Source organism: Aquila chrysaetos, chromosome 3 (genome assembly GCF_900496995.4).
Source record: "Aquila chrysaetos chrysaetos chromosome 3, bAquChr1.4, whole genome shotgun sequence".
NCBI lineage: Eukaryota > Metazoa > Chordata > Aves > Accipitriformes > Accipitridae > Aquila > Aquila chrysaetos.
This window is the reverse complement of record NC_044006.1, coordinates 31,661,947-31,684,593: the sequence shown is the minus strand read 5'-3', so window position 1 is coordinate 31,684,593 and position 22,647 is coordinate 31,661,947. Positions and strand designations below refer to the sequence as shown.

Below are 22,647 nucleotides of genomic sequence, written 5' to 3'. Positions count from 1 at the left end.
ATTGCTGCAAGCACTCTGAATCACATTTTTAAACATCATTGGGTAAAAAAACTTTAGAGAGGAGTTTACAAACCATGTGATGAACCACCAGGAGGAGGAAGAACTTGGAAGACTTTTGTGTGTATATGATCGTGTACATTTTGCTCAGTTTACCATCATTACTGCTAAATTACTTTTGTTGTTTTCCCACAGTCACTTGAATTCTTACTTACTGATAATCTTTTGCATTCTGCTGCCGGTTGTGTTTCTGGAGACTCGCTGTTAGTGCAAGTAGGAGATGATGGATTGTGTACTGTAATCTTGGGCTGATTCATTGTCTCTCAAATGATTAAAACATGCTGCTTGTATTTGAAGGGCTAAAATATGAGCACAATTTGCTGCAAGTCAGAAATCCCCATGAGGAAGGGGAGCCACAGAAGCAGGGGCTGCAACATAGCAGGGAATACAAGGAGCGTCAGTGGGTAGATCACAGCGAAATCTAACCTTTCATCTTTTTTTAATTGTGTGCTGACTCCTACACAGGGATTTGACAGATACAGCTGGTTTATTGACTTGGTAGTCTTGCACTAATTGACTGCCGGTTTCGATACTGGAGCCTCTAACCCGTTGTTAAACTCTGAGTAGGCACGTCAGTAACATGCCAGCGAGAGTGTTGGGGGGAGGAGAAAGCTGCTGGGTGCATGCCTCTCGGATTCGGCTCCCCGTGCCAGGAGATGTGCGAGGTTGGGTGTGCGTGCTGTCACAGGCAGATATTCAAGGGCAGCAAGAGCGAGCTTGAGCGCTCTGCTTCCACGGGGGGAGAGAAAGGCTGCTGCTGAAAGTACAAGCTGGCAGGATCATGACAGAGCCAAGCAGCAGAAAGGAAGGATTTAAAAAATGCCGGAGTGCTACTTTCAGCATCGATGGCTATAGCTTTACAATTGGTGAGCCTGATTTAATTCCTCTTCTTTCCTTCATTGTCTCTCTTCTCCTTTCCTCTCTTTCTTTGCGGCTCCAGCAAGTACAGGTAAAAGACAGCTGCTGACAACTGCCTTTTGTCAATATATGCCTTTAAAATGTGTAGATGCCCTGCAACTTTTGTCTGGGTTGGTTTTCCATTCTGCCTTCTGTATTTTCTTCTGACCAAGAAACTTGCCTTTGATACACAGCTGCTCTAAATCCTTTCCCTGGGTTTTGGCTCGACTTCACTGAGACGTTTGCGGAACTTTTGTTTTGGAACCTTAGCTCAGGAAAGCCTGGGCTTCAGGATTGCAGGTTTCCAACTTGCTAGCTGCGTTTCCTTCCGATGAGCCCAGAACATAACCCTTGGGAGCCTTGGCTTTGTTTCCAATATTTCTTTGTTCACTTAGCCAGTGTTTCCAAATTCTGCAACCTTTTGCCATTTCTCAGTTTGCATGAAGATGTATATAACAGTTCTCGTTGCCTCTCAAACACAAAAAGCAAAATTGCTGGGGCAGGGAAAGATGCGAGGAGACATTAGGAATTTTAGGACTGGTTGTTGTAGGTGTTTGAAGAGTGCAGTTTATTGTTTGTGTTCACTGTCTTAGGGAAAAGTGAGGCTTCTCAAAGCGACAGGTGTCTACTTGTTTTTCCAAGAGACTTGCTGGGCAAAAGTTAAAATCTGAGGATTCCCTAAGCAGGCTGCTCTGCTAAAACTGTGTATCTCACTAGGCTATGTTATATAAATCCCTATAGATCTTAGAAACAAAGAATGCTTGCATCCCATTTTAATTTTTAGATGAAATCCAGGTTAAAAGATTTGGATAACTTGTAATAATCAATGGATTCCAATTCCCCTTGAATACTTTCAAGATGACAGATTCTACTTCCTTGCAGGAAGTGAAATCAGGAAAGTTTTTCATGATTTCTACTAGTGTTAGTGGCTCACAATTTCATCTAATAATGATGAATACAAGCTTTATATTGGTGTGGAAGGAGGTACCGTTTATTCCTCTGCTTTACAGAAAACTTGTTTTGCATTTATTAACATCGTGCAAACATTAAACTTGCTGGAAAAAATTGGAGATAGAAATGTATGTTCCATTAAAATATCTTCATGTAGTCATTTGTTAAAGTGCACATAGCATTTTAAAGGTGAAACTGCCAGGCAAATGTTACTTTGCAAATTTCTTTCTCTAATGGGAAGGTGGTAGTCCCTCCACAGGTTAACTTGCAACATGCTCAATTTTGAACTCTCCCCCTCTCAGCATCATTACTAATAGTGTTATTTCATCAGTTTGTGTCAGTCTGGGGGAGAAACATTTCCTTTTTGAGCCTAGGCACATTATCTGAAGACGCTGAACATTTATGACTGTGCCTAATAATTTTTTTTGTTCATGAACAAACCAACAGGTTTGCTGTATTTGTTGCTCTGGTGTCTTTATTGCTACTTGTGCTCACAAAACTACTACACCGAATTTTGGATCAAATGACTCAAGATTAGAATTGCAGGGTTTTCTGCTTCTTAGGACAGTTGTTGCATAGGAGTTCCTGTGCTATTTTCTTCTATTTGGTGTGCAGAACCAGCATATTGATTCTCTGATCTGTGCATTATATAACATTTATTTTTATATCTGGGCAAGTGTGCATTGGATTGACTCACATAACCATGAAAACTTTGTAAACATGCTATCTAGTATTACCAGCACTGTGTGGTAGACAGATCTGAATGATTCATTATTTGTTAGTCTTTATACTGAAGAAAATGAATATATCCAAAAGATCCCACAGTAACATTAGTGTGTCAGGGATGGGCTTAAACTTCTTTTTTCCAACAGATGAGACTTTTGTGTAGGTATCTAGTTATGCAAATTTTTAAGAAATTCTTGGGAAATGCTGAGCTGCTGCGTCTGCTGTTGAAGTGTCAGCTGTGAGAGAAGGCTGCTACTCTTGAGGAACAGAGTAATACCAGGTTGGCAGAAATGAGTTTCCATTTAGGGGCAAAAGAAAATATTTTGCATTGATTCATCTTGATACTAACTGCTAAGAAAGGATGATTTTCACAGTGTTTTGAAAAATGATTGCTTACAATGAGCCTTAATGAAAATTTTAATGAAAGACCTGGGCCTGACATCACATCAAAGTATGTGGGCATGGAAGAAGGCTGGTGCAAGAAGATCTCCTTGCCAATGGCTTGCAGTTAGATAGCCTCGTGTCTCTGGAGATGGTCAGCATCCGTTCACACAGCAGTGCAAGCTAGAGCAGCTTCTCAACTGCTTTAATTTTCACTTTGGCTCCTTAACAGCACTGGTGGTGGGACAGGAGAGCTGTGGGAACTCCGCACTTCCCAAGAACTTCAGAGGTCCCTGTGGAAGAAAGGGATGTGCCATACCAGAAAGGCAAATGTATGCCAATACTCGATAGCTTTCTTCTGTATGAAGAAACAAGGTAGTTGCAAATCCCTTTCCTCCAGATACCACCCTTTCGACAGAGACCCTGAGGAGGACTGAGGTGTGTTGCTCTATGCCCACTGAGGATTTCTGTACGGTTTTGGATATTCTGCTTTTATGGACATTTTGCACTGGTAGCATGATGTAAAGGGACTACAGTGGAGCCACAGTGTGAGCCATTTAGTGGGACCGTTGAAGACAGGAATCATGCAATTTGCTTTGCTCTAGAAAGTTCAATGTATCTCTGATGAAGGCTTCAGGATCTTTATTTGCCATGGTCTATGTCAGCAAATTTCAGAGGCCATGAAGTTTTGTGTACACAAGTTCTTGTATTTGAGCTCCTGTTTAACTTTGGCTACATTTTCCTCCACTAAAAGTAAAGCATAACAGAATGGCAGCTGAGTTTAAAGGAAAAGAAATTAAGAGTTAAGGCCTATTTTTTTTTTGTCCTGCGCCTTCTCTCATCACTCCTGTGCAAAAGAAAGGCTATTAAATCAGACTGCCAGTGTGTTACTTACTGACTTTGCTGCTGTAATTGACTGACTAAAGGTGCAAGACAGAGAAACATCTACTGTCTTTAAATCTGGGAAAATGGTAAACACAAACATTAACAAGAGGATATTTTCTTTCTGCATTTATCACCCTCCTATGACTAAGAGCTAACTTCATTAAAGCTCCCACTCTCTGCTTTTCATATCCAGAAGCACCTGGCAACACTGTTTTGTCCCGTCCAACGTATCTAATAAATTTGTTTTTATAGATTAGAATGAAATGAAGTGACGGCGAGTGCTGCTTGTAACTCAGGTGTTACTGGAGAGGAGGGGTGTGGTACTGAAACACCTAGTCTAGCTCACAGCAGTTGTCTCTAAGTCATGCAGGAAAGTTTCTTTAGGAGGACACTGTCCCCGTTTTGCATGCAAAAGCTCTCCCTCCAATTATTACAGAAGATTTGAGTTTTGCTCAGTGGTGCTTTTGGGCCCTATTTTGAAATAATTATTTTAAAATGTGGTTTTCTTAATGTTGCTGGAGTTTCTCATGTTGCAGTTCACTACTTGAAGCCCATTTCAACATCCCTTTCAACGTCACAGGTAGAACAGCCAAAGTAGTTCTTGCTGGTCCCTCCGACAGATCACTTCAGAAATGCCTTCTGTGTTTTGGTCAAAGAAAACATTGCTTGAGGAGATGCGCGTGCTGTGTTGGTCTGAGTTGGAGCGGGGAAGATTGGAAGCAAACTGAATATTGAACTCAGCTTTGTTAGGATAAGGAAAAATACCTTCGGCTCTGTGTCGCATGCTTAGCTTTTAAAGAAAACGCTGCTGTGGATTTTCTGTAATTCTCTCTTGAAAGGTTGTCCATTAGGAGTGGAATAGACAGGAATGGGTTTTTTAAATTATTCTAGGAAGAAACCAGAGAAATAAGAGCAATTTCAATTTTTGTACTGTATTTTGGGCAGAGAACTGTGTACATTGTAGCAATTAACTGTTTTGTTCTTGTGTATTGACTTCCGCCCTTATTGGAGTTCGTCATTCATCTGAGGGCGACGACAGCTTTGCAACCTACAAGAGAGGCAGGTTTCAGCAGAAGACACCCATAGACCCATACACAGTCCATTTTCATGGAGATTTCCTTTAATTCTGCCCTTAGTTGCCTGTAATAAAAAATGTCATTCTGACTGAAAGCACACTGTAATTATAAGGTGCTGACAAATCTCTCGCTAATTCTGCATGTGCGTCACTCGTAGCCTTCCTTCAAAGGAGGTCTGGGAGAAATGTCTGTCTGTGGGGTCAGTCCGCTTTCGGGGAGGGGGGGAGTTATCTCTGCCAGCACACGAACAGTGTCCCTGGCAAAAAGGTGAAGGGGAATGCATAGCCACCACTCCTGCTTTGGATTATAGCCTCTCCTTGTCTTTGTACCTGAAGTCTATAATTTTCTTTGTTATGACATAATACAAAAGATTTAAAAAACAACAATGAACCCCCCAAACTTCCCCCCCCCCCCCCCCCCGATAGACCTTACTGAAAGGATATTTTCTCAGTAAGAGCTGTTAGGAAGCACTGATGACTTCTCTGTAAACAGTGGAACGCTGTCATCTGAAATCTAAGTTTATTAATATAATATAAATACTAAGCTTGCAACAGGACGTGAGATTTTTTAATGTAATTTAAGGAAGTCTGATGTAGTTATAATAGACTATAAAGAATTAAAATCTCTTCCAACATAGTCCTACACCCAACAAATTCACCTAAAGAAAGCTGTCAGCAAATAGATCGTGAAATAAAGCTCTAAAGTTATGGGAGTTTTTTTCTGCTCCCTCCATTACAAAGTTGTGTTTTAGCTTCAGACCAGTCTGGTCTCTGCTCTGCCTGAAAATACACCTGAAAGGAGTCTGCATAGTTGGCATGCATATGGGTGAGATACCCTGCTGGCCCTTGGTATGGGGTGGATGGTCTCTGCCACAGTGATGGGCAATAGGAATTCCTGCTGTTGGTACTTAACCTGCAGCTGCTTCTATAAAGGGGTGGTGATGGTGATTTCTGTGGCATCTAAAGGGTCTCGATATTGCACTGACATCTTTGATGTTGCAGGGGTGGACTGCTGTAAGATAAGTAAACGATTTTGAAAAGACTGCAGTGGTAGTTCTTGTGTGGCAAAAAGCCTGGCAATGTTTTCATGGAGCTCTGCCCGCTCGCCTCTGTGGATGGTCTACCTTATCACTGCTACCTGCTGTTCACAGCTGTGTTCTGCTGCTTGTATCTTGGCATCCAGAAACACAGCGAGTGTTTGGGGCTGTCCCCTTCTCTGTCAGAGTTGCTTTGAGTGAGAGGTTACCATGCAGGGTTGCACACCAGGTTCAGCAGCAGCTCACAAAGGATCAGATTCAGATTGCAGATCCCTCTGGCACGGTCACATCAAAAGTGCTATTTTCCTTCCTCCTCTTGATTTTATTTCTCAGGGAAGCTGTGAACAGTAAAACCTTTGCAGCATGTTTTGGATGTGAGTGAATGGGCATCCCCGTTCTCTGCAGCTGAGTGCTGTACGTGGGAAAGTAACCTCCAGAGCCCTGGGTGAGGAGACATGTTAATGGACAAAACTGTTGTCATCGCTGTCAGGAAGCGTTCCTTTAATTACTTCACGTGAGTTTTGGGAAGTTTTTTTGTTGGTTTTTTTTTAAGGTTGGCGAGTTACATACGTCCAGGTCTTGGTGCTCGGCCACCTCTAAGTCTAGCTTCAGGACTAATGTCACCAAATGGTCTAAACTCCTCAATGTGTTGGGAATAAGATTCACTAATTGAAAGTAGCTATGAAAACTGAGCTTGTGGGGCAACAGAGCCCCCAACACAAGGTGCAATTAGGGCAGAAGGTGGAGACACCTGGCTGGAGATGAGGACTCTTGTTCCCTTTGTGCCAGATCCCAGACCCACCATGCTATTTGTCCCCCTGCTCATCTTCTGTGAGGGAAGGAAGCGCAGTCACTCCTCTTGTTGAGACAACAAATGCTCGTTGCTGCCTACCAGGAGGGGCCTCATTTTACCATGGTGAGAAATAGCGTTGCCCCTGCTTTTGTTTTCTCTCTGGTCTTTGGCCAACTACTCCTGCTCCCAATGCCTTCTGAACTGATGCAGCAAGATTAATTACACATTTCAGATTTTCTAGAACGCCCAAAGTTCAAAAGAAATAAACAGGCATGAACTCTTCTGTGCCTTTTGAGTTCAGTTTTAGGCAGGCAGCCAGGCAGGCCTGTTCCTGAGCAGGCAGGCTCTGACTGGGAGCAGCCTTGCCTCATTCACAGCCCCAGCTGGCTCCCTCTGCCATGTCAAAAGCTAGAGGTCTGCATCCTCCTCCTCATACTGCTGCTGTGACGACCAGAGTCTAGGAGCTTTCAAACCTAATTGCCTTTGGGGATTTGCATTTCTGCTGCAGATCTTCTATTTTAAACCCTTGTGCTGTACTAATTGGTCTATTTTCCTGATGTAGTGTAAATGCAAGCTCATTTTTCCAAGTTCTGTAGCTCTGCTTGAGTAAGAAAGCAAATGGCTCCTGGACATATCCTGCGCTGATCTGTGTACTAGTGCAAATCAAGTCAAGAGGCAGGATCCTGGCCAGCAGTAAATCTGCATCACTCCACTGCAGTTGGGAGAACTGCAATGATTTAAATGAGGAAGGGATCTGTCCTAGACAGTCTTTTCTTGTTAAAGCGAACGCTGCTATAGGTTCGAGAAAGAGCTGCCCTGTATACAAGGAAGGCAAATCACACAGCTTTTCCACGGCTTGCTTCTAAGACTTCATCAAGATTATGCTGATATGATTTTGCTCCCCGCTTCTCCATGTCTGGTGACAGAGCTTGTATCTAATGATCCTGCTGAAACTCAATCCCAGATTTCTAATAGCTACAGGCTCAAAATTTTCAGGCCTGGGAACTTAACCCTCATGATTACATCAATAGCCTCGCTCTACGGCTGTGTGCAAAGTTGGAAGCATGGTGCAGGGAAAGTTGTAGTAATTACTGAACAGATGCACTTAATGAGGTCTCTACTGGCTTCCCAGCTGGCGAGTTGAGCCGTGCTCTGGGACAATGTGACAGCAGTCGCTCGGGTCATTGTGTGACATCACATCCTCCCCCTTGTTGTCATAGCAGCTGCAATCAGCCCCCTGAAAATTTCCCTTAGGAAAACTGCAAACATCATCTCTCTCCATTAAATGGCAGCACATGGTGCTTAGTCTCTTGCTGCTGCTCCTGCTGCATGATGCTACGTCTTCTGTTGATTTAGATTCTGGGTCTTGAACTGCTGTAATGGATCTAGTCCCCAAAATTTGTACTAGTGTTTTCCTCTTTATGCTTTGTCCTTGTCCCTCTTTTATTTTGTACTTCATGAATGCCAGTGTGATTTAGTTTGAATCATGTCAACTGAAAACTAAGCTTTCTTCTCTAGTCTCACCACACAGCTAAGTACATACAGAAAATTTCCAGGGTTTTTTTTGTATTGCTAGTTCAAGTAGAGCAAGTTAGTAAACCACTTTGGAAATAGGCTTAAGTAAATTTTATAAATGTGTTAACTTTCTCTGAAACTACTTACAGCAAAATGTTCCTCTGCTTAGAATACTGAGTTTGCGTTTGGGTTTTTTTTTTATGATCCCTAGAGATAAAGATGAATAATTTACACATACCAGGCAGATACTCTTAAGAAAACCTAAAAGAAGATTTTCATTCAGGCCATGATTCTGCTGTTGGATGTGCACATGAAACCTTACCAAAGTCGCAGGATTTTTCAAACAAGTGGTCCTCAGTTAGCTGCAGGCTGAGGAGCTCCGTTGCATAGTGATAAAAGTGCACTCCATGGTTAAATGAAAGCAATTGGTATTTTCATCAAATATCAAGTGGGTACAATTGCAATTGCTAGAAAGTGAGCAAGGAGTGAAAATACATGGAGAAAAAGGGCCCTGAAATTTATAGGTGCTACTGACAGCTATGCTCCAAATGCAAAGTGTTGTTTTCCTCTCCCATTAAAACTGGCGTTTTGCAGGATAGAATGTTTTACACACTGCTGTGCGTGATATGAATAGCAGAATCCTAGGCCCATTTAGTTTATATTGATTTCCTCCTCCATTCCCAAAGCTGTGATTATTACTGGACATGTATACTGTTAATAATCACTATTTCCCTTGAAATGTAAAAATGGGATTTTTAGGATGTTCAGATGTCTTTATTCGCTCTTATTTGGTGGCAAAGTACAATGTTTTATTAGTCTACAGGAGGGTGATGGTCTTTTCTACCAGCTGCCGGTCCTTGATTTAAAGACAATCTATGATTTTCTTTCCACCTTGAACATTATCATAATTCAGAATTGCAGGCCAAATTATGTTCTGACTCTTATACAAACCTCGTAACTCAAAACATAATTTGGCCTGCAGTGTGTATTATTTTTCTGAATATGGCTGTATGAACAAACCTAAGAAATCTCTGGCAAAACTGTGGGTTTTTTTCATTGCCAAAATCTGCAATATTAAAATAGAACTCGATAATCAAAGCTGATTTCAATCTGAGTCATAGGGAGGGTGATCTATATTTTATAGTCCATGTGCTGTATATATGGTGTATAGTAAAAAAGGTGTTGAATGTGTATATAACTGTTATAACAAGGGACCGTGGTAGATTCTACTGCTGCTCCAGGAACGTAAATAATTTTTCAGCATTAATTTACAAAATCTCATTTCATGGCTCCTCAAATAACAAAAGCTGTGGGATTTTCCAGAGCCCCAGCTGTTGGCTAACTCTGCTGTTACAAAAATCAATGGATATCTTTAGAAAGTCCGGAACAGGACACCCTGTGCTACTTTTGAAAGTTCCTTTGCAGATAAAGAGTTAATTTCTTTCTGGTAACCTCAACACTTAAATAGAATTCCAGCAGGAAATACCTAAGACCTAATGACTGCTGCTAACCTTAGCTTTTAGCTGATTGTCTGCTTTTCATAAATTATGCAGCACATATAGATCAACTGATAATGAGCATCTTGCTTCACTTCAGCAGAATGAATTCTGAGTTTTCACAAGCATAATTCAGGGTACATTTGAGCTGAAAGTGTTTAATGACTTTTGGGTGCATGTTTCTTCTGCAAAAATGATTGATTTTTCCACGCTGTGAATTTTGGTTGTGAGAGCACTGGATATTAAGGTGGTTGTTTTACCTCTTCTCCCTTTTAAACATAGATAGAAATTATTACATGGAAACCTCCAGCCTAACAGTGCAAAGCCACAGCATGCTGATGTGTTTTGGTGCTGGAGCCTGGCACACTTGAATGATGATTATCCCAGAACCTGTTTGAATGGGAGGTGTAACAGCTGCAGTTTGCAGCTCACTTTGCTGCAGAGAGCAGACACTGATTGCTGGTAACTTCAATTCCTCTGGCTATGAAGTTGAGCCCTTTCCTCTTGGCTGGCCCTGCTGCAGGAGAAACCTCTGGGAGAGACACAGGACAAAGACAAACAGCTGGAGGAACCCTAACCAAACCACTGCAGTTTAAAATGCCACCTGGGAGTCATCACAGCAGCCTGGGGAAATCAGGGGATCCTGGCTGTTATTAAGTATTGTACATGAGTTTCACTTGGACAGGCTGAAGCTGTGACTTGAATATGGATCCATGTCAGGTGGTGTTAGATCCTGTAACTAAGCAAATGCCTCAACTATCAGTCCAGCTAACGCTCCCCAGCATTCCTCCATTCCCAAAGTATCAACAGGTTATTATTATTACAGTTGCTAGGTGGCTTCATGGTATTATTCCTGTCTCCATGGCTAATGCTTAAGGCTTAATTGTTCTTGAGTCAAGGAAAGTGTAAGTACTGAGGATGGCAATTACACCACTGCTGATAACTTGGATCCACTTGCTCCTGGAAGATGCTTCTGTTGGCTTGACAACACGATTAGAGTAAATTTTCCTTCATGGGAGAATATGTTTATTCTTTAGTGATGTTTGCTGCCTTATGTTCCAGTCTAATGCTTCCTATTAATCAGAATTCATTGTGCCATTTAATTGAAGTGGCATTTTTGAAGTGAAATTCTGCACGACGACTTGTCATTTACTCCCTGATTGTGTTTGCCTACTTGCCCTCCGAAGCAGCAACAATAATTTGAGCCTTCTGTTTTATTAGCTGTCATTTACAGTAACACTTTATGTGCATAATTATTTTTCTCTAGCTCTGCACTGATACTCAAATGAAACCTCTGGGATGTGTTCCCAGCTGGTTGTGTGTTTACATGTTGTATTCAGTCACTTGCATTTGATCTCTCTTACATTGTTTGTGGCAAGCAAGTTCATGTCCTTTTGGGAAGTTTTTAGCTTTGATTATTTAAGTGTTTATTAAGCTCTAATCTGTTCAGATGCTTTGGATAAGTCTTCTAAGAGAATGCCTGTATCTTTAGGTTCCTAGGCCAAGCCGCAAAGGAAATTTGGCCTTTGAGCACTTTGAGGAAATTTTGCCTGTAGTGCATAGGTGCTGTTACAAACATCTTTTTGAATTGGGAAGAGGAGGGTGTTTCCATGTTGGTGAAATGAGTGTTACGCTGGAAGAAGAGGGGGAAGATTTTAGACTTGGAGTTGCCCATCTTTCCCCAGCTCCCATAGTCCTCTCCACCCTTTGGCAGTAAGATGCCCGAGCCCTGCTGCTTGCTGGCGCTGCTGCTAACCAAGAGGAGCTGATGGAGTTTTTTGGCATTGAGAGTCTTTCAAAGGAACGTGGAGGAAGAAAGAAGGGAAGACAGGACATGCTTTGGGTGTCAAAATCTCTCTCGATAGCTTTGCTAAGACTAATTTGTGTTTCTAAAGAAAATGATACCGTACCTTATAGGCCTTGAACTCCTAAATCCAAACGATGCAAATTGGACAATGCATTGGGAATTTGTGAAAAGAAAGGAGCAAATATCCTAATACTTTAGTAATTGTGAAATAGGCTTCTAGCCAAGCTTAATACTCCAGAATGAAGCACAGGGAAAACTTTGGACACACAAAAATGAGTCTTAGGCTGCACAATTATTTTTTAAGTTCATTCAAAATATTCCTTTTCAATTTTAAGATTAGCTTGATGTATTAGTAGATTTATCACATCCAGTAAACTGCCTGTGCAGATGGCACATGCCTTGTTTGTCATCTTCACTACAAAATATTTATTTGTTCTTGTTTGCAATAAGCTGATTGTTGAAGTCACCGAGCAGCATTCAAATGGCTAAGACATTTGTGACTGCTATATGAAGTCATATTTGATACCTTTGGGCACTCAAAATGGAACAAAGAACAGAATCTTTTGAAATTGTGTGTCATTACCATCAAATAATATCTGATAGCTAAAAAGAAATAATTTTTGTAATATTTTGAATTTTTGTCTTGCATTGCCTTTCAGTCTATTTAAGGCCTGTACTTGTATACATAATTTCATATTTGTTAAACAGCTATAAACTGCAGGAGGGATTAGCATTGGAAAATGAAGGCATTTCTTAGTATGGCTGCTGAAGAACAAAACAACAGTAGTTCCAAAACTTGTTAAAGAAGAATAGCAGTGAGGAGCAGGAATAGTTAAAGAACATAGGATTAAGGATTTAGCCTGTATTTCTTGTTCAGTCCAAATTCCTAACAATAATATCAGTGGTAAGAGAAAGGAATTCAAAATTATGCCCAGGTTATTTAATGTTTGAAAATGAGGCTGGTATTTTGCATAACAATAATGTTTTTTAAATGAAAGGAGCATTTGCTTTACAGTTCATTGTGGCTGGAGGGCCATGTGCCACAATACTTACAGGTGAAGTGTCTAATCTGGTAATTTTGCTCCCCCTTGGAATTCAGTGATCTAAAGTGGGCAACAATCATTGGTATTACTCTCTCTCCTCCAATCTTTTGCTGATGTAATTCATGCCATTGTAAGGCATTCTTACAATGCCATACAATGGCATTGTAATACAAATACAATACAATTGTATTGTAATACAATACAAATCAACAAGTGGAAAATAAAGTAGGCATAGTTGCAGAAAGTGGCAGATATTCACAGAAGCATAAGCACAAAGTCAGGATGAGGCATGGACGTTATATGCCACTTAGGTTACAAAACATGCAGTTGGACTTCCCCAGTGAAAGACTTTGTTTAAAAAACCCCAAACAACCCCAAAACACAACCCAAACCAAAACGCCAAAACACAACCCGAAACAAAAAACCAACCTGAAAAAGTTACAGATGATACTGTTAAATATTTTTAAAAAGACAGCACGTGAGAAGATTCTGTAAAGAAGCATGGCAGAACCAAAGAAAATCAGTGAAGGCAGGAACTAAAGAAGTATTTTGAGCTCAGTCATGCATTTCTATGTGATTAGTCCCATTACAATAAATGAGAGTACTTACTACTGCAAGAGCTGCCAAATTAGACTCGTTCGTAATGATAACTTTTAAATATAGAAGATACTTTGCTTCAGGAGCTAAGTCATATAGCTCTTAAGTGCTATGCCCAATGCATATATGAAGTAGTGTTTTTGTGGATTTTAAGAGGGCTCTGTTCCCAGGACCTTTCAGTAATATGGGCAGATGCTTCCACTGAGGTATCTGCATATTTGTCATGCCTCCTGCCTCTTCCTGGGATACACCTGAGAAAAGAAGAGAGCAGTCATCTCAGAACTACTCAGTAAAATATAGTCAAACTCCTTCCTCTGCAGAGATTTACTGCTGTAAGACCTTTAAAGGAGCATGGGTTTAACCCCCTCTGTGTTGCATCCACAGCATCACATGTATTGAGGCAGAGGGTCTTATACCGTTGTCATATAGCTCCTTGAAGGTAGTTATACTTTCTGCCATGCACTTGTAGGGCCAGCAGATAGCTCCTGCTGCACAGAGAGACCACAGCTGGTTTGTCCTGATGAGCAGATGACCACCTCCTGACTTCTGAGCACAAAGCCCTAAATTATATCCTATTTTCAGCCAGAAAACTGAGTGTCTGCTGTGTTGGACAGACTTGGCGTTCACTGTGGCCTGCTTGCTCTTGGAGCTGCTGAAGTAGTACTGTCTCTAGAAAGAGCCAAGGGATTTTTTCCTATACAGAATCAGGGATGTGCCTTAAAAACCAAGTTGTCTGCTGGGAGATGTGGGGGAGATGTAGCATGTATTATTGCCTAGTTCAGTCTGCATGGTACTTGCAATGAAGTCACTTAACAGTATTACTGATGAAAAAATGAATCACTTTTCACAGGCGTTTCATTTAGTGGCTTTCAGAGGAACAAAACAAATAGAAGTATTTTTCCTTGGCTAATGTTTCAATTTAAAGAGCCATATGTAACTTTTAAACTAAGACTGACATTATAGATTAGCCAGTGTCAGTGTTTTGTTCAGGGCCTTCACCAAGGGTATATATTCAAGCACAGTGAGATAAATGCTCTGACTCAGGCCTTGGATCTTTCCTCCTTTTGTCACAGGTTGACAGCAACTGGATGTGAAGCTTGGTGAATCTTTTAAAGATATTAATTTTAAATTTATGTAGTAATAAGACAAAGCTGTCCTCTTTAAAGTGGGAAGGCAGCTTTGGGGGAAGAGTATACGTTATACTGGTCACTACTTTTATGGTTATTTGTAGTTTATGTGAAGTAATAATGATAACGCTGGTTACCTGGTGGCATTTTTCAGATCAGAAGTGCTTAACGGTTTGGCTGTACTTGCTTCAAAGTGGAGACTTAAAAAAAAGGAGTTAAAAAAGAGCTTTTATTTTAAAACGCACAGCATCTTTGGTGAGTAAATCCTTTTGCATCATGACTGGAGACCAGCTGCTGCAAAGGCAACTGAGAGGAGCCTTCTGTAGGTACTCGCTGGCAGATTGCCAATGACAGGGAACTGGGAAACAGCACTTGGTTTCTATATGCACCAGAAGCTTTAGTTATTGATCTGAATTTCAATTGCTTGAAACAATTATATCAGATGGGATCATGTCACCAGTCCACCTCTGCTGCGAGCTGGTAGAAAGCAGACAAGCTGAAAAGGAAAGAGACACATGATGGTGCTCCTAACACCTGCACCGGCAGCTTATGAAGTGGTGTAGCGTTACTGTATGGTTGACTTGCTGTGTTGCCTGTTAATGAGAAGTTTGTTTACCTGGATTATCTTTCTTAGCTTTTTGCACATGCCGTTCTCTGTTTGTGAGAAACCCTTCCTGTCTGTGCCACCTGGCAGGTAGGCCAGAGCAGCGTTAGGTTTTGCTAATTAAAGGTCGGGCTTGATTTCATGAGTTGGAGAAGACAAAACCTGCCCTGCTCTTGGCCTGCTCTTTGAAGCACAGGCACATAAGCACAGTGTCTTTTTGTATCCTGGGTTTAAGGTTATGCAGTGCAGGGTGCTTTATCGCTGCAGGGCGGTATTTCTTACCCAGCCACTCAGAATGGAGTCCTGAAATAGGTCTAAAAGTCCTTTATATCTGATCCCATGCTGCTTGTAAAGGAAGTAAATAAAGGGTGCATGCACTGGTGCTAATGTGTACATGGGGGAATCCTGTGGGACCTCAGCAACGCCTGCAAAGTGACCACGACTGAAGGAAACTAGAAACTGAGTGCACTCCCATTAGTGAACCACTTTTGCAATATTTCTAGTGCCATTCTGCACAGGGTTGTAACTGAAATAAAACTTTAAATTTTTATTTTCATCCTGTAACTCACAAGCAACATGCTTTAAGTTAGCCTTACTTTGAGCAAGGATTGGGCCTCATGACCTTTGAAGGTTGTTCCCAACCAAAGTTGTTCAGTGATTCTATAGGTGAATGAAAAGCTTCTCTAGATTAAGATAGGGCAAAAAAGAAAATCATACTTTTAAAAATTATTTTTTCTTTCAGATTCTACTTCCTTTCTTAATTTTTGCATATTGTGACAGGATTTTATTCTCCCATTGAAAAGAATGGCAAAAAGTTCTGCTAATTTCAATGGGATCAAGGCTTGGATTTTCACAGACAGAAATGCATTTACATTGCATTTAGAGGGAAAAGCAGGGCACCACCTTCTTTAGTTTGAAGCTTCTCTTACAGAGTCTTTTGAAAGTATCGTGGGCAATGGGCAAAGTTTGTGCAGTGTATCTTTCTTCCCTGTAAGTAGCAGGAAGGCTGTGGCAAAGGACAGGTGACAATAACAGGATGGCACCAGGGCAGCCTGAGTAGTCTGCTGTTCACATTCGGCCTCCTGTTCCTGAGACAGTGCACAGAAGAGGGAGAAGGGAGACTTCTCTGATGATTAAAACTGAGTTGCCAAACAGTTAAGGGGAGGCATTATGGTGAAGTCTTTTCAAAAAAGAGGATGTAATGCTCCTTCTCTCGCATGCAGGATGGGCAACCAAGGACGAGTCTTTCACGGCCTGCTGTCCATGCAAACCTGCCAGTGTTGATAGGTGAAAAAGCAGTAAAGTGCAGGGCATTTCCAGTCAGAACTACCACTGATGTACTTGAGCTGTGAATCCACTCTGCTGTATGGCACATGCAATGGTCATCTGTCCAGGATTCCTGTGATTAAAAGAGCCAGCAGGTCTGTCTGCCTCTGCTTGTCTTTCTGTCAGCATGCAGCTGAAGTGCTGATGTTTTGAGGGAAGAAAGGAATTTCCGAGTCCTCATTTTAAATGTGCATGTGTGTATTTGTGTGAATTTATGGAAACGGGGAGGTAAAGAAACTATGCAGCAATTGTACACTAATTTAGCAGAGGTATAAATGACCAAAGGTATAAGGCAGTGAGGACCTGGGATTTGCAAAAGCTCCAAATAGAAGAGAGGGTTACTTGAAAAGGCATTGTTTACACTTAGTTGCCTTCCTTGCTGCACTCTTTCAGCCCCTTGGCTTTTGGGATTTCATGGGGAAACATTAGAAGTGTCATGTAAGGAAAGAGGAATGGGGCAAATTACACGTTAGTTAAGCAGATGTAAGTCTCCTCCAAGGGAAAGGTGGAACAAGGTGTGGGCTTCCTGGCATATGCTTCCCTGAGTGCTGTCTAGGTGTGCTCTGGGTCACCTCTGGCCTTGGATGATGCCCGAGGTCCCTGCCTGGCAGGGAAGGGAAGGAGAGCAGGCGTCAGAGGAACTTCCTCAGGAGTCCCAGTCACAGCCAGAGGGCTAAACCTGGATCCCCCTGGGATTGCAGACTGGAACGAAAAGGCAAAGGAAATGGTATGTAATTGGTCCTTATTGAAAACAATGGGATTGTTGCCTTGTAAAACCAAATATTTTGTGAATGAAGCTTCCAGAGAAGGCATGTCGTGGAGTTCCTTTAAAGTGAACTCTCCTAGGGGCTGGTAACCAAGCGAGAGCCCACAGCATGTTTCTATTCTCTGCTGAGTATGACCTGTCCATGCATAGGAAGATATCTGATGGAAACCTGAGTGGACAGAGTGATGATCGCAGGAGTGCATACAGCTTAAGAATTAAAATAGGATGCTGGAAAGGAAAAGATGCAAAACATAGAAAACGGCGAGTTCATCTCTTGAGAAAGGAAAATCAGAAATGGCTATTTCCTCTCCCAGTCACCTCTTGCTTGGTCTGATATAAACTCAACTGAAATCAGAGGCAGTGGGTCCTCTTTTCTATTTGGCTTTTGGAATAGACCCAGCAAGAGAAAATGTGGGCAGAGCCTACTGCTGGAAATGCTGGTTTGACCTACAGTTAACTATCTCAGACACGCTTCCCAGTACCCAGAAGTCTTTTATACGTGGGCCAAGCTAATGACTGTCACTTTTTAAACAGGAAAAATAGCACTAATTAATAGGAAGCTAGTAGCTCAGCATTTATCCACTGTGTTCATTGTAGCACAGAATGATTTTAGTGACTCCATCTTTAATTATATCTGGCTAAAGAAATAAAAAATTTTCAGCTATGTCAGCCATTTTCCTTACTGCGTAGCATCTTTCTTAGTAAACAGACTAGCCAGAAATGTTTGGCTTTATGGAATCCAGAGAAAGCAGTCCAGTCTGTGGAGTATTGCAATCCTTGCATAGGGTGAGGATGAAAGATGACATATGTCCCCAAATTATGCCCTAACCACCTAATATATCTAGAAGAAACAATGTAGAGGAAGATCACAAAAGCCTTCCATGCTCTGAGCTCCCAGGGAGGCCTGTCTGCTCAGTGCAGCTTGAAGATATGTCAAAAGGTGAAAGCACGCAGAATCACAGAGTGGTTAAGTTTGGAAGGGACCTCTGGAGGTCATCCTGTCCAATCCCCCTGCTCAAGCATGGCCACCTAGACCCAGGATTGCCTAGGACCATGTCTAGATGGCTTTTGAATATCTCCAAGGATGGAGGTTCCACAACCTCCCTGAGAAACCTGTGCCAGTGCTCAGTCACCCTCACAGTAAAAAAAGTGTTTCCTGATGTTCAGAGGGAACCTCCTGTGTTTCAGCGTGTGCATGTTGCCTCTGGTCCTGTCACTGGCCAGCACTGAAAGGAGCCTGCCTCTGTCCTCTTTGCACCCTCCTTCAGGTATTTGTACACACTGCTAAGATCCCCCTGAGCTTTCTCTTCTCCAGGCTGCACAGTCCCAGCTCTCTCAGCCTTCCCTTACATATGAGGTGCTCCAGTCCCTTAATCATCCTTGTTGGCTTTTGCTGGACTCTCTCCAGTATGTCCATGTCTCTCTTGTACTGGGAAGCCCAGAACTAGACCCAGCACTCCAGGTGTGGCCAGACCAGTGCTGCATAGAGAGGAAGGATCACCTCCCTTGACCTGCTGGCAACTCCTCCTGACGAAGCCCAGGATACCATTAGCTGCCTTTGCTGCTAAGGCAAGTTGCAGGCTCATGGTCAAGCACAGCTGGCCTTCTCTCACCCATGAGGGAGGCCAGACCTTGCACTTGGGCATGATGCTGCTGTGACATCTCCCCACCTTTATAAACCTCTGTGCCAGGGAACAGACAGGACCAGGAAGCACAACAGAGAAATCGTGGCATTGCACAGTGTACTAGCCCACTTTGCTCCAAGTATCCCAGCTGGAAAATGTATTTTTAGGCCGCGCTCCAGTGCTGTAGCTCCTTTCCAGCCTCAAAACCTACCATGGCATTGGGTTATGCATTGGAAATGGGGTTGCTGGGTAGAAGGTGTGCACGTCTGGGCTATAATGGCTGTTGAGGAAATCCATCTAATACTGCATGACCTCTTAGGTTCTGTCTTGTTGCACATATTGGGCAGCATCAGTACAGGGGTTTATTACAGGGCAGTTGAAAACCATCTGGGGCAATGAGGAGTAAAAGGCAAATGCAAAGTACTGTGGTTCGTTGTTTTTTTTTTCCTTTGAATGTTCCTGTCACTATCACAGTAGCCTAAGATACATTTGCTATGGGTACAAAGGCTCTAGCTCTCTTAATTCTTCAGGAACAACTTGTTCACAGCCTGACTGCACTAAGATCATAGAGGTGTGCTGTTGTTGATGGCTATCAGAAAAGTACCTCTCTGTCTTCATAATGGATGACATATGCAAAAGCTCCTCATGATGTAGGAACTGAGACTCTGCTTTCAGGTGTGACATGCAGTTAAGGACTTGCGTCTCAGGGATCTTTAAAAGTAGGACTTGCACTCCCAAAGCATTACCTGCTTTTGTATCTTAGTACTGATGCAGAGTAATGGCTGCATCAATCTTGTATTTCCAGAAGTACGTGTTTGGCTGAGCGAGGATGTCATTGTATCACCGTCAATTTAAGTACCTGTTGATAAATTGCTCTGGAGCTACTGCATTTCCACCATGCTAGAGAATCATCTGATTTGCTGCATCACACAGTTTTATGACCACGCTGTCATATCAGAGCTGGCAGGTACATGTGGCTGAGATGGTTTGTTGCTCTGTGATGGTTATGGATTCAGTTATTTTTAAAGCCAGTTCCTTTGGTGAACAGGAAAATACAAACCTCACCCCTATCAGAGGCTGAACTTCTAGTCTGGCATTCCTTCAGCTGTGCACAGTTCAATGATTTTCTTTTGAAAAAAATTTTTTTTTCTTAAGATCGCTCTATTTCGTCCCTGTGTGGAACAGCAGCATATATTCTTTCCTTTTTTCTGGTGTTCAGCAAGGGAATAAAGGTGCCTGTGAGAAATTCACAGGAGGCCTCATTTACTAGTATTCCAAAATTCAAACCCAAAGGGTCACACCCACGAGAGCTAATTGTCAAACTGTGCTCTACCAATGGAGAAAAAATGTTTCCATGGTAACTTTCTAATGAGTCTGCTTGAAAAACCTTTCCAAGAAGAACTTTTTTCCAGTAGATTAGACATTTGTGAGGTCAAGCGATTTCTATGCTGTTGGTATAACCTCACATGATATTACTGGTGGTTTTTACACAGCCCAATTATTTTCAAGGAGAGAGCCTCAAACACAGTCTGTACAAGTAGCACATGAAACCAGGTCAGGGCAGGATTTCACCTAATTTAAGGCATCCTCATCTGAGGTAATCATGTTGGCTTCCTTTATAATCAATGTAGAGAAATAGATTTTTGTAGAGTGTTGTTCATCTGACCTATTTTAGACATCAATCTCAGGCTGAACTGAATCATGCCCTAGAAGTGACATTTTCTTTCAATTGACTATAATGGGAGCCTGGGTGACTATATCGCACTTGTCGATATCTAGATCTGAAGAGATGCCCGCCTCACTCCCCAGATGCTTTTGCAATCTAGAGGTCTAGAAAATATGCTTTTAGAAAAAAAGTTAGAATGAGTAATTATACAGTCTGGAAAAGATAAAATGAGGGACACGCATGTAACAGTCTTCAAATACATAAGCCATTTGAAAAGAAAGGAAAAGTGATTGAACTGGACAAAAGGAGTGGGTTAAACACTTCTAATAATAAGGATAGCGAGATACTGATGTTTCACTGACAAGTACTGATTATCTACCTTTTTGTGGAAGCATTCCACAATTTGTTTCACTTCCCAGCACTCTACAAGTTCCAGCCTTCTACTTTAACAGAAAGGTACTTACTGATATACTTTTTTCTTGTTGTCACGACAACACATGGTTGTATATCCTCTCTTTGTTTCTCAAGGATGTATTAAAAAAACCCAAGCAAACAGTTTTTTCTTTTTCTTTTCTTTCTTTTTTTTTTTTTTCTTCCTTGTAAAGGGATTTTTCTGAGCAAGATTTTTTATGGTTTTACATGGAGGGGGTTGCCAAAGAGTTTTGGCTGCCTAGAGTACAAGAAGTGTCATACAGTATTTGAATGGAAATAAAATCTGAAGATGATAGTTCAAATACCAGAAAAACAATAAAAATTGCATACTTAATATCTATGAACTAAGTGCTTCATGGGACATCAGAGGGAGATTTCACATGGTTCAAAACAATGGTGCTTTAAAGAAAAAAAAGTTAAAAATTTCTCTCATTCCTCTAGTTTACCTGTTGTAGTAACAGGAATATTTGGCAGTGAGGTAATTTGAAACGTGACAGTGGATGTTCTTACTATGTGTATTGCTTTTTTTCCCCTCTCTACTAGTAGAAGTCAGTCAGTCACACCAAAGTTTCCTGAGCAGTTCAAGGTGTTTCAAGCCACTGGTACCATTGAAAGAAGTAGTTCTGCCATCTCCCTCCAACTAGCTATGTGTTTCTGCATCCTCACCACCTTCAGCTGCTGCAGATGATGCTGCATCTGGGCAAAGCACCACAGCTAGGAATTGACCCTGAATAAAATCAGTGTCCTGTCTTTTCTCCCAGTGTCAGGAAGAGCTTGGTGCAGGTTTGGAAATAAATGGAAGAGGAAAGGATAGGACTGCTTCTTTTGGTCACAATGCTAACTTAAAGTGTTGGTGAAATCAGGAATCCAGTTGTGTGATGCTTGCTTGTTTTGACTGCTTTGTGAAACTTCCTTGGTCAATAGTTGGCACCTTTTAGTAACTTTGCTAAGGATTAAGTTTGAATATCATTCTTCCAATTACAAAGTATAATTTAGAAAGCAAATGGTGCTATAACAAGACAGTGCATTTTGATCTTGCTTTGTTTTCATTAAGGCATCATCTGGAAACCAAGACATTTGTCAATTTTTTAATGATTTTAGAGTGTGGTGGGGAGTCTAGACCTGCTTCCTGTGAAATTGTTAAAAATAATCCAACTAATTTGTGTGGGCTTGATGTCTCTTCTTCCATGCACTCATAGATGAAACGGTTAGTATTTAGATTCATTGCAGTGACCACCTGCTATTTGCAGAGCAAGTTATTTGCTAGTGGACTCACTGAAAGGAAATTTTAGCAATTAGGATGACAAAGATGGATGCTATTGCTCTGCTGTGTACGGAGCTACATCAGCTCGTAAGTTTTAGCCTTGCAAATACAGCTGATGTTCTTCTAGGAAGAAAAGAAAAAAAGATTTTTCCTGTTTACAAAAGTGTAAGTTATAAATCCTATCAGAACTTCTGGTTTGGGCAGCTGAGTTCAGACATTGTGTCTCTAAAGCTTTATTTTCCAGTATGATTTCCCAAATGGAAGCAGATAACGTTCAAAAGTGTGAAATGTTATTTTAGGTTTGGTCGTTGTCCTCTATTATTTTTCTGTTTGACCCAGAGTTCAGTTGCACAACTTGGTCACAATGATGACATGCACAACAAATTTCTGCCCATTTCTGCAATACTTAAGTTTGCTCAGAGGTTAATGTGTCTGACTTCTGGATTGCTAGCTCAAAACATATTGTGAGTTGGTGTAAGTTTTAGTCAATGTGACACAGCTTTTTTTCTTAAAGTGTTTAAGCCCTTAAACTCCTTTTTCTATTCAGGAGTGTTCAGAGCTTGAGTCTGAGAGCAGA

At 41.5% G+C, this 22,647-nt stretch overlaps 1 protein-coding gene across 6 annotated transcripts in view; it reads left to right on the top strand.

The window, feature by feature from the left end:
• Positions 1 to 715: 715 nt before the first annotated feature.
• The window catches only part of PDE1C (phosphodiesterase 1C), a 347,698-nt gene continuing 325,766 nt past the window's right edge, over positions 716 to 22,647 (top strand). For all 6 annotated transcript variants that reach the window (XM_030007697.1, XM_030007696.1, XM_030007701.1 and 3 more), the window contains exon 1: positions 716 to 923. In XM_030007697.1, the coding sequence (XP_029863557.1) occupies positions 839 to 923 (85 nt within the window). In that variant the 5' untranslated portion in view covers positions 716 to 838. The remainder of the gene's footprint in view (positions 924 to 22,647) is intronic.